The following is a 15,941-nucleotide window of genomic DNA, read 5'->3' as shown; positions in this document are numbered from 1 at the left end:
TTTTACCACCCAGAAAATGTCAGGTGGTGCGACCATATATTAATTTAAAATAATATACATATACAATATACATATGAATCATTGTAGTGTCATATCATATTGTAAATTCCCTTTCCATTTCTTTATGTATTCCATATAAACAGACACTTTTCTATGAGTTCAAACACCCAATTTTCCATAAGGAGTTTTTATGTTTTGTTTTTAACTGTAAAAATTATTTGTATGCATTATATAACGCGTTATATTTCTTACGTCATTTTGCAGTTGCAGTGGGAATTGATCATTTTAAATGTAAATGTGCTGGTCGCACCACCTGACATTTCACACTCAAATCTAACAGGCATTAACTCGGACACCTATACAAATGTTTGACCATATGCTCAAGGTTATACACACATTTTTAAATCAAATACACATTTTTATAATAGCAGGGGTCACACCACCTGACAGGATGAGTTGAGTCAACCTCATCATTACTCAAAAATATCAAATTATCTGATAATTATGTGAGGGTGACTAACATTGCATCAGAGGGTACTCTGGGGTCTGTGTGATGTCATATCCTGTCACATGGTTTTCTTAAAGGAACATTACGTTCGGACGGTCGTGACATTTTTGGTCTTTCAAACACCACAACCCAAAAAGTCCATTGAATTAAAACAAAATGAAAAGGGTTTCTTATAAAGGAAATATTGTAGATCAATTTGATATATGACATGTATTTATTCAAATTCCTTTTAGGAAAATAATGAATTTGGACACAAAAAATACATGTCATGTCATTGACCCATCTGCCAATAATATCTCTTAGTAAGATGATATTTAACCCTCTGGGGTTCTTCGGTCATTTTGGACCCGAAATTTAAAACCAAAAAAAAAAAAAGCTTCATCGGAATGGTCTGAAACTTGGTGACTTTATTGGTACTTGGTATATGAACACCCAAATAAATTGGGGACAGGATTTGAAAAGTCTAAGTGGTCGTAAAAAAAATAGCCACACTCAGGACCTTCAGGTCAAAAATGACCCCCATAGGAAATGAACGGGAAATTGGCCAAAATATGAAAATACTGAGTTTTTTTGTGCATACAATCTACAAATCAGCCAGAATGCAGAAAAAAAGACTCAACAGTGAAGATCTCTAAAACATCAAGAGTGCAAAACACACACACACACACACCCACAAAAACACAATTAGCTTTTGGAATGGCACGCGTTAATTTGTGTGTGCATGTGTTTTTGCATGTGTGTGTGTGTGTGTGTTTTGCACTCTTGATGTTTTAGAGATCTTCACTGTTGAGTCCTTTTTTTCTGCATCCTGGCTGATTTGTAGATTGTATGCACAAAAAAACTCTGTATTTTCATATTTTGGCCAATTTCCCATTCATTTCCTATGGGGGTCATTTTTGACCCGGAGGTCCTGAGTGTGGCTTTTTTTTTTTTTTTTGACCACTTAGACTTTTCAAATCCTGTCCCCAATTTATTTGGGTGTTCATATACCAAGTACCAATAAAGTCACAAAGTTTTGGACCATTCCGATGAAGCTACGATTTTAAAAAAAATTAATAAAACGCAAGATCCACTCTAGTGGTATAAATGTGCTATTGCGTGATAAAAATGCTCAATGTGTCCACCGGATGGCACCGATATCACTGAAAAATTGCTTTCATGAGGCCTAGGCTTGACTCTAAAATGAAATACAGCTTATATAAAAAAAAATAAAAAAAATAATATATATATATATATAAATGTTTTATTATATTCAATGAGAAAAAATGGGTCATAATTATTGCATAAATATTAATTATAAATCATAAAATGATCTAAAAAAAAACAAAAAAGAAATGAAAAAATATTATTGAACAAAAATATATTTAATTCATTTTACTCAAATCTTTTTTTATCTTAATCTCGCCCTCCGGGTCATTTTTGACCCGAAGGTCCTGAGTGTGACCCATAAATGAAGAACCTCAGAGGGTTAAATGCTTAGTTCTAAAGTTTTAAAACACAGAATGCAATCGGCGGGAGCAATAAAATGCCCAAAAATGCTATAAAACAAGACATTAAAATGCCCAAAAATGCTATAAAACAAGACATTAAAATGCCCAAAAATGCTATAAAATAAGACAATAAAATGCCCTAAATGCTATAAAATGCCAAGAAATGCTATAAAATAAGACAATAAAATGTCAAGAAATGCTATAAAATAAGACAATAAAATGTCAAGAAATGCTATAAAATAAGACAATAAAATGTCAAGAAATGCTATAAAATAAGACAATAAAATGTCAAGAAATGCTATAAAATAAGACAATAAAATGCCAAGAAATGCTATAAAAATAGACAGTAAAATGCCCAAAAATGCTATGAAATAAGACAATAAAATGCCAAGAAATGCTATAAAATAAGACAATAAAATGCCCAAAAATGCTATGAAATAAGACAAAAAAATGCCCAAAAATGCTATAAAATAAGACAATAAAATGCCAAGAAATGCTATGAAATAAGACAATAAAATGCCCAAAAATGCTATAAAATAAGACAATAAAATGCCAAGAAATGCTATAAAATAAGAGAGTAAAATGCCCAAAAATGCTTTGAAATAAGACAATAAAATGCCCAAAAATGCTATGAAATAAGACAATAAAATGCCCAAAAATGCTATAAAATAAGAGAGTAAAATGCCAAAAAATGCTATGAAATAAGACAATAAAATGTCCAAAAATGCTATAAAATAAGACAATAAAATGTCCAAAAATGTTATAAAATAAGAGAGTAAAATGCCCAAAAATGCTATGAAATAAGACAATAAAATGCCCAAAAATGCTATAAAATAAGACAATAAAATGCCCCAAAATGCTATAAAATAAGACAATAAAATGCCCAAAAATGCTATGAAATAAGACAATAAAATGCCCAAAAATGCTATAAAATAAGAGAGTAAAATGCCCAAAAATGCTATGAAATAAGACAATAAAATGCCCAAAAATGCTATGAAATAAGACAATAAAATGTCCAAAAATGCTATAAAATAAGAGAGTAAAATGCCCAAAAATGCTATGAAATAAGACAATAAAATGCCCAAAAATGCTATGAAATAAGACAATAAAATGCCCAAAAATGCTATGAAATAAGACAATAAAATGCCCAAAAATGCTATGAAATAAGACAATAAAATGCCCAAAAATGCTATGAAATAAGACAATAAAATGCCCAAAAATAAGACAATAAAATGCCCAAAAATGCTATGAAATAAGACAATAAAATGTCCAAAAATGCTATGAAATAAAACAATAAAATGCCCAAAAATGCTATGAAATAAGACAATAAAATGCCCAAAAATGCTATGAAATAAGACAATAAAATGTCCAAAAATGCTATAAAATAAGAGAGTAAAATGCCAAAAAATGCTATGAAATAAGACAATAAAATGTCCAAAAATGTTATAAAATAAGAGAGTAAAATGCCCAAAAATGCTATGAAATAAGACAATAAAATGTCCAAAAATGCTAAAATGCCCAAAAATGCTATAAAATAAGACAATAAAATGCCCAAAAATGCTATGAAATAAGACAATAAAATGCCCAAAAATGCTATAAAATAAGACAATAAAATGCCCAAAAATGCTATAAAATAAGACAATAAAATGCCCAAAAATGCTATAAAATAAGAGAGTAAAATGCCCAAAAATGCTATGAAATAAGACAATAAAATGCCCAAAAATGCCATGAAATAAGACAATAAAATGCCCAAAAATGCTATGAAATAAGACAATAAAATGCCCAAAAATGCTATGAAATAAGACAATAAAATGCCCAAAAATGCTATAAAATAAGAGAGTAAAATGCCAAAAAATGCTATGAAATAAGACAATAAAATGTCCAAAAATGCTATAAAATAAGACAATAAAATGTCCAAAAATGTTATAAAATAAGAGAGTAAAATGCCCAAAAATGCTATGAAATAAGACAATAAAATGCCCAAAAATGCTATAAAATAAGACAATAAAATGCCCAAAAATGCTATAAAATAAGACAATAAAATGCCCAAAAATGCTATGAAATAAGACAATAAAATGCCCAAAAATGCTATAAAATAAGAGAGTAAAATGCCCAAAAATGCTATGAAATAAGACAATAAAATGCCCAAAAATGCTATGAAATAAGACAATAAAATGTCCAAAAATGCTATAAAATAAGAGAGTAAAATGCCCAAAAATGCTATGAAATAAGACAATAAAATGCCCAAAAATGCTATAAAATAAGACAATAAAATGCCCAAAAATGCTATAAAATAAGACAATAAAATGCCCAAAAATGCTATAAAATAAGACAATAAAATGCCCAAAAATGCTATAAAATAAGACAATACAATGTCCAAAAATGCTATAAAATAAGAGAGTAAAATGCCAAAAAATGCTATGAAATAAGACAATAAAATGTCCAAAAATGTTATAAAATAAGAGAGTAAAATGCCCAAAAATGCTATGAAATAAGACAATAAAATGTCCAAAAATGCTATAAAATAAGAGAGTAAAATGCCCAAAAATGCTATGAAATAAGACAATAAAATGCCCAAAAATGCTATAAAATAAGACAATAAAATGCCCAAAAATGCTATAAAATAAGACAATAAAATGCCCAAAAATGCTATGAAATAAGACAATAAAATGCCCAAAAATGCTATAAAATAAGAGAGTAAAATGCCCAAAAATGCTATGAAATAAGACAATAAAATGCCCAAAAATGCTATAAAATAAGACAATAAAATGCCCAAAAATGCTATAAAATAAGACAATAAAATGCCCAAAAATGCTATGAAATAAGACAATAAAATGCCCAAAAATGCTATAAAATAAGAGAGTAAAATGCCCAAAAATGCTATGAAATAAGACAATAAAATGCCCAAAAATGCTATAAAATAAGACAATAAAATGCCCAAAAATGCTATAAAATAAGACAATAAAATGCCCAAAAATGCTATAAAATAAGAGAGTAAAATGCCCAAAAATGCTATGAAATAAGACAATAAAATGCCCAAAAATGCCATGAAATAAGACAATAAAATGCCCAAAAATGCTATGAAATAAGACAATAAAATGCCCAAAAATGCTATGAAATAAGACAATAAAATGCCCAAAAATGCTATAAAATAAGAGAGTAAAATGCCAAAAAATGCTATGAAATAAGACAATAAAATGTCCAAAAATGCTATAAAATAAGACAATAAAATGTCCAAAAATGTTATAAAATAAGAGAGTAAAATGCCCAAAAATGCTATGAAATAAGACAATAAAATGCCCAAAAATGCTATAAAATAAGAGAGTAAAATGCCCAAAAATGCTATAAAATAAGACAATAAAATGCCCAAAAATGCTATGAAATAAGACAATAAAATGCCCAAAAATGCTATGAAATAAGACAATAAAATGTCCAAAAATGCTATAAAATAAGAGAGTAAAATGCCCAAAAATGCTATGAAATAAGACAATAAAATGCCCAAAAATGCTATAAAATAAGACAATAAAATGCCCAAAAATGCTATAAAATAAGACAATAAAATGCCCAAAAATGCTCTGAAATAAGACAATAAAATGCCCAAAAATGCTATGAAATAAGACAATAAAATGCCCAAAAATGCTATAAAATAAGACAATAAAATGCCCAAAAATGCTATGAAATAAGACAATAAAATGCCCAAAAATGCTATGAAATAAGACAATAAAATGCCCAAAAATGCTATGAAATAAGACAATAAAATGCCCAAAAATGCTATGAAATAAGACAATAAAATGTCCAAAAATGCTATGAAATAAAACAATAAAATGCCCAAAAATGCTATGAAATAAGACAATAAAATGCCCAAAAATGCTATGAAATAAGACAATAAAATGTCCAAAAATGCTATAAAATAAGAGAGTAAAATGCCAAAAAATGCTATGAAATAAGACAATAAAATGTCCAAAAATGTTATAAAATAAGAGAGTAAAATGCCCAAAAATGCTATGAAATAAGACAATAAAATGTCCAAAAATGCTATAAAATAAGAGAGTAAAATGCCCAAAAATGCTATGAAATAAGACAATAAAATGCTCTAAAATGCTATAAAATAAGACAATAAAATGCCCAAAAATGCTATAAAATAAGACAATAAAATGCCCAAAAATGCTATGAAATAAGACAATAAAATGCCCAAAAATGCTATGAAATAAGACAATAAAATGCCCAAAAATGCTATAAAATAAGACAATAAAATGCCCAAAAATGCTATGAAATAAGACAATAAATTGTCCAAAAATGCTATAAAATAAGAGAGTAAAATGCCAAAAAATGCTATGAAATAAGACAATAAAATGTCCAAAAATGTTATAAAATAAGAGAGTAAAATGCCCAAAAATGCTATGAAATAAGACAATAAAATGTCCAAAAATGCTATAAAATAAGAGAGTAAAATGCCCAAAAATGCTATGAAATAAGACAATAAAATGCCCTAAAATGCTATAAAATAAGACAATAAAATGCCCAAAAATGCTATAAAATAAGACAATAAAATGCCCAAAAATGCTATGAATTAAGACAATAAAATGCCCAAAAATGCTATGAAATAAGACAATAAAATGCCCAAAAATGCTATAAAATAAGACAATAAAATGCCCAAAAATGCTATGAAATAAGACAATAAAATGCCCAAAAATGCTATGAAATAAGACAATAAAATGCCCAAAAATGCTATGAAATAAGACAATAAAATGCCCAAAAATGCTATGAAATAAGACAATAAAATGTCCAAAAATGCTATAAAATAAGAGAGTAAAATGCCAAAAAATGCTATGAAATAAGACAATAAAATGTCCAAAAATGTTATAAAATAAGAGAGTAAAATGCCCAAAAATGCTATGAAATAAGACAATAAAATGTCCAAAAATGCTATAAAATAAGAGAGTAAAATGCCCAAAAATGCTATGAAATAAGACAATAAAATGCCCTAAAATGCTATAAAATAAGACAATAAAATGCCCAAAAATGCTATAAAATAAGACAATAAAATGCCCAAAAATGCTATGAAATAAGACAATAAAATGCCCAAAAATGCTATGAAATAAGACAATAAAATGCCCAAAAATGCTATAAAATAAGACAATAAAATGCCCAAAAATGCTATGAAATAAGACAATAAAATGTCCAAAAATGCTATAAAATAAGAGAGTAAAATGCCAAAAAATGCTATGAAATAAGACAATAAAATGTCCAAAAATGTTATAAAATAAGAGAGTAAAATGCCCAAAAATGCTATGAAATAAGACAATAAAATGTCCAAAAATGCTATAAAATAAGAGAGTAAAATGCCCAAAAATGCTATGAAATAAGACAATAAAATGCCCTAAAATGCTATAAAATAAGACAATAAAATGCCCAAAAATGCTATAAAATAAGACAATAAAATGCCCAAAAATGCTATGAAATAAGACAATAAAATGCCCAAAAATGCTATGAAATAAGACAATAAAATGCCCAAAAATGCTATAAAATAAGACAATAAAATGCCCAAAAATGCTATGAAATAAGACAATAAAATGCCCAAAAATGCTATGAAATAAGACAATAAAATGCCCAAAAATGCTATGAAATAAGACAATAAAATGCCCAAAAATGCTATAAAGTAAGACCCCGATTGCGTGAGTGTTGGCATGATGTGACGTGTTTGATAAAGACTGACGGCGGTCTCTGTTCTGCTTCGCAGTGAGCTGAGAGATCTCCGGGATCCTCCACATCTCCGGCCGGATGGAGGGTGAGAGACGGGGGAAGCAGATGAAGCCGTGTGTGTGTGTGTGTGTGTGTGTGTGTGTGTGTGTGTGTGTGTGTGTGTGTGTGTGTGTGAGCGTGAGAGCTGACCGCTGTGTGTGTGTCCGCAGGTGAGATTGTGAGATTGACAGTCGTCCGGGGCGATGATGGTCACCTGGGCTTCAGTGTGCGAGGAGGATCTGAACACGGACTCAGTGTCTTCATCAGTAAAGTGCAGAGGAGCAGCGCTGCGGGTAAGATGCTCCACACGGGCCATTGCTAGGCTTGCTACGATAGTCGGTGTTGCCGGTGTCCAGACTCAACACCGGTTACATCACTTGCCCACCGTGGCACCGCCCACCGTCTTTTTGATTTTTTTTATAGTAATAAAATAATTTAGTTCAGTTAGAGAACAGACAATACAAATAAAAACTGAACGTATCTGCTTAATAAAGCAGGATCCGACCGTGAGTCTCGGCAGCGGCAGGATCATTCATCAGATTTAAGAGTGAGGAGCTGACGGAGATGATCGCGGAAGATTTGGTTTCAAAGCCAAACGTAAAAGCGCCTATTTAAGGGAGTTTGTCACTTGTTTTGTTGTTGTGTTTTTCATTAAAAATAATAGGCTAATGAACCCACAATTCAAGCAACCCGCAGCCGAATTGGCTAATTCAAAACCGAAAGTAAAATGTGCACGGCCGCTCAGAGCGCACATTGTTTAGCCTACTTTCGCCTGGCTCCGCAGTGCGAGCCTCCGCGATACGCTGACTGCGCGCATTTATTTTTGCCGCGCGCACCGAGTATAAACAAGGCTTTACGGACGAACTGTTATTCATTCATGGCGTGCATCTCAATCATAGACTGATCAATGCTTGATCAGAGCCCTGACTACTGAACTAGGAACTGATTGAGACGCACCCATGGCCTCACAGAGCGCGCATTTACAGACGAGATTCATTCACGGTGTGTGAATACGCAACACTGGCGCGGTCGTGTGCATGTTACTTTCGGTTAGATAGAATTAGTGATTTAAAAGCCTCCACCGGTGATACCGGTATTACCGGTGTTGTCACACATCAATTAACCGGTGGGGAAATTTCCTCACCGCCACATCCCTAGCCATTACAGAGTTAACCCTCTGGGGCTCTTCGGCATTTCTGACCCCAATTGTTGTTTTTTTTATGTTAAAAATCGTAGCTTCATCGGAATGGTCCGAAACTTTGTGACTTTATTGGTACTTGGTTTATGAACACACAAACAAATTGGGGACAGGATTTGAAAAGTCTAATGTGGCGTTCACACCGGACGCGATTCACGCGAATAATTCGTGCTGATCGCGCGAAGGTGGACGCATGTACATTTTGAATTTACTCGCGCCAAACGCGCGTGACATTCACTGCACAACAGACGTGATTCTCCTCATGGGCGGAGCTTCTGCCAGCAGCTCGTCTCGTTGAGAAATGGCTGACATGGGCTGTGTTTACATGTCTTTTTTTTGTTAAAATCTACTGTTAATGTGTGACAAAACGTAGTTTTAAGACTTTTTCAGTCGATAATGTAGTTGTTTAAAGCTCAAATCAGTGGTTTATTTATATAAAGAGTGCCTATTTGAACATGTGATCTGGTGTGTGTGTGTGTGTGTGTGTGTGTGTGTGTGTGTGTGTGTGTGTGTGTGTGTGTGTGTGTGTGTGTGTGTGTGTGTGTGTGTGTGTGTGTGTGTGAGCTCCAGTGGATCAGCGGCGCTCATTAACCCGGTGAGATCAGCCTTTCCTCAGCCAGTTCTTCTGCCGCTGGCTCTGATGTCTCTGTGGCGGCTCCAGATATAATTCGTCTTGTAACGGCCGATCTTTGCTCTCATGGATCTTTAATTTGTTCCCTGTCGAATCGTTTAGGCTGAGGGCAAAGATAAGTTTCATTACTTTATATTTTTAGGCTATAACTGTACGTTGCAGTTGTAACGTTAGCCGACTAGCACTGACTTAGAATGTTTGACTGCATTGTTTGCTTTATTTCATGTATAGCTTGTTATACATTACTTATACTTTTGTATTATTGATCAAACATAAACTTGCATTTAACAAAAAGAGACTGTGTTGTGTTTCATGTCATTTAATGTTATCACAGTGATAATCATATTGTCTGAACCAGATATTAATATACAGATTTTCTCCTCATTGTTGTCACTACTAGAGCAAGCTCCTGATTGGTTAACGCGGCGCGAAATATCCGCCAAAGTTCAGATTTTTCAACTAGAGCGATTCGCGCGTTCAAAACTCTCAATTCGTGTCCTTCGCGCCGCCTCAATCGCGCGAATCGCGCCGCAGAATGCCATTTCGCGTCTCTGCATTGACTTAACATGTAAATCACTCGCGCGAATCGCGTCCGGTGTGAACGCACCATAAGTGAAAACATCAAGAGTGCAAAACAAACAAAAAAAACTTTTGTGTGTGCATGTGTTTTTGTGTGTGTGTGTGTGTGTGTGTTTTTGTCTGTTTTGCACTCTTGATGTTTTAGAGATCTTCACTGTTGAGTCCTTTTTTCTGCATCCTGGCTGATTTGTAGATTGTATGCACAAAAAAACAATGGGGGTCATTTTTGCCCCGAAGGTCCTGAATGTGACTATTTTTTTTAACGACCAACTTAGACTTTTCAAATTGTCACGGCCAGCTCGTTCTCGACCGTTACATAAAGAGGATCACACATGCAAACGAATAATTTGACTTACAAGATTATTTATTAAACACAAATAGTGATCCATTACAGAAATATAACAAAGTCTAGGGATTTAAACAATAAAGGGAAAAAATAATAATCCAATTGGTGAGGAATGTTGAGAAATGATAACTAAAACAGAAAGCAACAAAGTGGAGCAAAATGACTTCTCTGGAGATGAGCAGGTGAATACAGCTTTTATACCCTCCGCGCATAAATTAATCAATTAGGCATGATTGTCTGCAGCCAATCACACCGTCAGAAAGCAATAGGAGACAGGGTCGTAACAAAATCCTGTCCCCAATTTTCGGACCATTCCGATAAAGCTACGATTTTTAACATTTCTTTAAAAAAAGCAAGATCCACTTTAGTGGTATAAATGTGCTATTGCGTGATAAAAATGCTCAATGTGTCCACCGGATGGCACTGATCTCATTAAAAAATTGCTTTCATGAGGCCTAGGCTTGACTCTAAAATGAAATACAGCTTTAAAAAAAAAAAAAATAATAATAATAATATATATATATAAATTTTGTATTATATTCAATGGGAAAAAATGGGTCATAATTATTGCATAAATATTAATTATTAATCATAAAATGATCTCAAAACACCAAAAAAGAAAAGAAAAAATATTATTGAACAAAAATATATTTAATTGATTTTACTCAAATCTTTTTTTATCTTAATCCCGCCCTCCGGGTAAGTTTTGACAGTGTGTGTGTGTGTGTGTGTGTGTGTGTAGAGCTGGCAGGTGTGTGTGTTGGTGATAAGCTGGTGGAGGTGAATGGCGTGAGTCTGGAGGGCGTCAGCATGAGCAGCGCTGTGAAGGTGATGTCAGATCACGCTCGTCTCCGATTGGTCGTCCAGCGCGTGGGCCGCGTGCCTGGGGTCCGCTACACCAATGAGAAGACCACGTGGTGAGTGTAGCGACTCAGTCCAGCGGTTCGGCGTCTGTGACACTCAGCCTGTGTGTGTGTGTGTGTGTTCAGGGTGGATCTGATCCATCGGCGGATGGTGGTGGAGGAATCTGACGCTCCTGTGTCGGTGTACAGCTCGGGTGGAGCGCTGTGCCGGACGCTTCACCTCCATCTCTCACACAACCAGCCCTGCCTGGGACTCAACATCCGCGGAGGACGAGAATACAACCTGGGCATCTACGTGTCGAAGTCAGTGCACACACACTACAGCGAGAGAGTAGCGTAGAGAATGCTGCATGCTGGGACTGCATATTCACTAATGCATTATTGAGAAACTTCAATGGTGTGAGTTTGGGGCGGGGCTATTGCAGATCGGGGCGGGGCAGAAGGAGTGCTTAGGAAATCTATTCGGATTTATTTTGTTATATTTTATTTTATCGCATTTTATTATTTTATAGCATTTTTTGGCATTTTATTGTCTTATTTTATAGCATTTTTTGGCATTTTATTGTCTTTTTTTATAGCATTTTTTGGCATTTTATTGTCTTATTTTATAGCATTTTTTGGCATTTTATTGTCTTTTTTATAGCATTTATTGGCGTTTTATTGTTTTATTTTATAGCATTTCTAGGCATTTTATTGTCTTGTTTTATAGCATTTCTTGGCATTTTAATGTCTTATTTTAAAGCATTTTTGGGCATTTTATTGTCTTATTTTATAGCATTTCTTGGCATTTTATTGTCTTATTTTATAGTATTTTTTGGCATTTTATTGTCTTATATTATAGCATTTCTTGGCATTTTATTGTCTTTTTTATAGCATTTTTTATAGCATTTATTGGCGTTTTATTGTTTTATTTTATAGCATTTCTAGGCATTTTATTGTCTTTTTTTATAGCATTTCTTGGCATTTTATTGTCTTGTTTTATAGCATTTTTTGGCAAGTACTCTCTTATTTTATAGCATTTTTTTGGGCATTTTATTGTCTTATTTTATAGTATTTTTGGGCATTTTAATGTCTTATTTTATAGCATTTCTTGGCATTTTATTGTCTTATTTTATAGCATTTCTTGGCATTTTATTGTCTTATTTTATAGCATTTCTTGGCATTTTATTGTCTTATTTTATTGCATTTTATTGTCTAGTTTTATAGCATTTCTTGGCATTTTAATGTCTTATTTTATAGCATTTTTGGGCATTTTAATGTCTTATTTTATAGCATTTCTTGGCATTTTAATGTCTTATTTTATAGCATTTTTGGGCATTTTAATGTCTTATTTTATAGCATTTTGGGGCATTTTATTGTCTTATTTTATAGCATTTTAGGGCATTTTAATGTCTTATTTTATAGCATTTTTGGGCATTTTATTGTCTTATTTTATAGCATTTTGGGGCATTTTATTGTCTTATTTCATAGCATTTGTGGGCATTTTATTGTCTTATTTTATAGCATTTCTTGGCGTTTTATTGTCTTATTTCATAGCATTTCCGAAGTGATTTAAATTGTTTGGGTGCAAAGGCACTAAAATAAGAGTCAAACAAATCAAATATAAATTGATCAATTACTCGATAGATAAAGTTTGTCGACAAACATTGATGTTGTCTTGACAAAGCCTGAATGTTTAAATAATTTTTAAAGCTTGAAGTTTGAAGGTTTTAACATCAAGAAGATCAGATGAAGTCAGACAGACCAATGAAAACTCAAGAAGACCACATTAATGTGAAAACGCGAAAATGTTCTTTCTTCAGTGTTTTGATGTGAGCGTTCTGATTGGCTGTTTGCAGGCTGGATCCTGGCGGTCTGGCAGAACAGGGCGGAGTTAAGATGGGGGATCAGATCCTGTCAGCCAATGGCGTGAGCTTTGAGAACATCAACCATTACAGAGCAGTGGAAGTGCTGAAGAGCCAACCTCATGTCATACTGACTATTAAAGTGAGTCACACACACACACACACACACACACACACACACACACACACAGCAGATGGTTGATGTGGCTCTCTGGTTTCTGTGCATTATTCACTCTGTTCCTGGATCAGGTATTCCTGCAAACTCACACACACTTAATGTCCATATAAACACGGCAACATTCATGCCCAGGGAGCAGAGAAATGGTTTGGGAGGAAATAGGTCATACTGTTCTCAGGTATAGCCAGTACAGACAAAACTAACACATTAATAACTAATAGTTAATTAAATAATAATAAATGTGGATGTTTGTTCACAGGAAGCAGGCAGATATCCAGCCTACAAAGAACTGGTGACGGAATTCAGCTGGATGAATAAATGTAAGATAACATATCAAAAAATAAATCTATATGTGATGCGATCTGGGAAAACCCATCGGATGTTGCGCTGGAACGTTTTCAGCAAAGTCGAAGAATAGGTTGAATGTCCATTTTTTGTCAAAATTGGGTTTTCATTAAATGATTATTCTAAAACATCATCATTTCTAAAAATATCTAGGCAAAAATCACTTGTTTAGTGCTGAAAAATTGTGATTTATAGCGGCAAGCTGGAAAGACTGCGTCATTCTAATGTTTATTTAGATCATGAAAAAAAAAAACCTTCCAGTTTTCGCTCTCTTAACACCACAAAGACAGTTCACCCATCAAAATAAACCCATTACATGTAGAATAAAGGTGAATCAAAGCACATTTCCCTCCAGTCCTATGTCAACTACGGCACGCAAAGTTTTGATTTAATACTAGTTCCATATTTTCATATTCAGTTCAGACCTATATTTTGAAATAGTGATGAACACGGAAAAATTGAACCAATTTGTTTTCATGCCAAGAGTTCAAAATATAATTTTTTTGAGATGAAAAGTTCTGGAAATGTTTTAAATATTTAAGGGAAAAAAACTCTTACTGAAAGCAAATTTTTTGATATATCAACCTAAAACTTTGAACACAACTGGCTTTGATTGTCTTGTAGTTTTAGAGTAAAACATTTTTTGTAAAATACATATTATTATAAAATATATATTTTTACATGTTCATAAACTTAAACTTTTTTTCTATTTTACGTTACATAATTTATACGTAATCACATCTACAATAATCTGCCATGTGTCTTCTTTAAAACCAGACCAACCTTAGGTCTATATTACAGCCATTTAAAGTTAAATAGTGCATTTTCATGTCTATGCGAAAAAGGGGTGGCGGTTATTTAAACCTGTTTTTCTCAAAATTACGTTCCTAAAAATCATAGCGATCAGCCGACTTTAGATAACCATAACTTCTGTTTCAGACAAGCCTTGAAAGAAATATATTAAGAAAATATATTTGAAAAGGGCTTTCATATGGTATCAAATTTCTCCATGTGTTGGGTTTTCGTAGATCACATCACATATTAGCATCAACATCAACGAAAAATAACATGCAAGTTTAATAATGTGCTAATCTGTCCTCACCTTTGACCTCTTTTAGCGGTCAGTTCGTCGTCTCGCTCATCGAGCTCCTCGCTGTCCTCTGGGACGCCCCTCGGCTCTTTGAGCGGCCTGTCCCAAGCTACTCTGCCTGTTAGCTTACCTTTAGGAGCCAAGATGGCCGACGCCTGCGGCTCCACGGAGGGCCAGTTTCATCCTGGGTCCCCTGACAGTGAGGGCCGCTCAGAGCAGCTGCGCACCGTGAGCCGAGGACCCACAGAACTGCTGCAGGACTCCATGATCCGGAGCGATGGAGAGGGCGACATAAGGGAAGGTCCTCCGATTCGCCGAACACAAAGTCATGTGACCGTTTCGGGTAGGGCTGAGCGAGATTGAGAGATCGACCCAGCTAAAATATGTTCTAAATAGAAAATATGCTAAACCAGAGCCGTTATAAACCTAAATATCTCAACTATGAGTGGCAAATTAAACCATTCATTCACACAGAACATCCATGATTCATATTGAAATCTCCCACCTTTTTGAGAATACACATGAAAATGCACTATCCAAACTTAAAGGGCTGAAATTTAAGAATGCTTTGGAATATAGACCAAGTTTTTTTTAAAGACGACACTCTGCAGATTATTGCAATTCAAAATATGAAAGTATGAAAATGTTATGGAAGTTTACATTTACTGTAAATGAAAAATACTGTACTAAATATTTTTTATTTCATATAAAATATATATTTTACAAAAAAAATGTACTCTAAAATTACTATAAAATCAAAGCCATATGTCTAACCAAGTTGTGTTCCAAATTTGAAGTTGATATCACAAAAATTAAAGTCCCCATGAGATGTTGTTTAGGCGCTGTACCAAAAACAGCCACCGGGTGTCATTCAAATTCCATTGATTGTTTTTTTGATGCATTTTCCTGTAAATTTCTGTCCAAATATCACTTCCATCACCAAATATGGACCCTTGAGACTCAGACCTTTCCGACAATATGTGTTTTGTCAAGATTGGAAAAGATTTTGAATATAAAGTAGTTAAAATAATAGTTGTAATATGAAACATGACACCGCCCACTAGGGGGAGGAGCCCGCTAGAATAATTTAGAGTAACGTTTCCATGGTAACACAATGTCCGATCTTA

At 33.5% G+C, this 15,941-nt stretch overlaps 1 protein-coding gene across 2 annotated transcripts in view; it reads left to right on the top strand.

Moving 5' to 3' along the window:
• Positions 1 to 15,941, top strand: part of pdzd7b (PDZ domain containing 7b) — a 76,223-nt gene that overhangs the window by 2,466 nt on the left and 57,816 nt on the right. For both annotated transcript variants that reach the window (XM_079845578.1, XM_079845579.1), the window contains exons 2-8: positions 7,739 to 7,786; positions 7,911 to 8,033; positions 11,237 to 11,411; positions 11,484 to 11,660; positions 13,196 to 13,343; positions 13,639 to 13,699; positions 14,843 to 15,157. In XM_079845578.1, coding sequence (XP_079701704.1) covers positions 7,780 to 7,786; positions 7,911 to 8,033; positions 11,237 to 11,411; positions 11,484 to 11,660; positions 13,196 to 13,343; positions 13,639 to 13,699; positions 14,843 to 15,157 — 1,006 coding nt within the window. In that variant the 5' untranslated portion in view covers positions 7,739 to 7,779. The remainder of the gene's footprint in view (positions 1 to 7,738; positions 7,787 to 7,910; positions 8,034 to 11,236; positions 11,412 to 11,483; positions 11,661 to 13,195; positions 13,344 to 13,638; positions 13,700 to 14,842; positions 15,158 to 15,941) is intronic.

Source organism: Gobio gobio (genome assembly GCF_949357685.1).
Source record: "Gobio gobio genome assembly, chromosome: 20".
NCBI classification, from domain to species: domain Eukaryota; kingdom Metazoa; phylum Chordata; class Actinopteri; order Cypriniformes; family Gobionidae; genus Gobio; species Gobio gobio.
The sequence above is the reverse complement of the archived record's forward strand: the minus strand, read 5'-3'. Positions and strand labels throughout refer to the sequence as shown.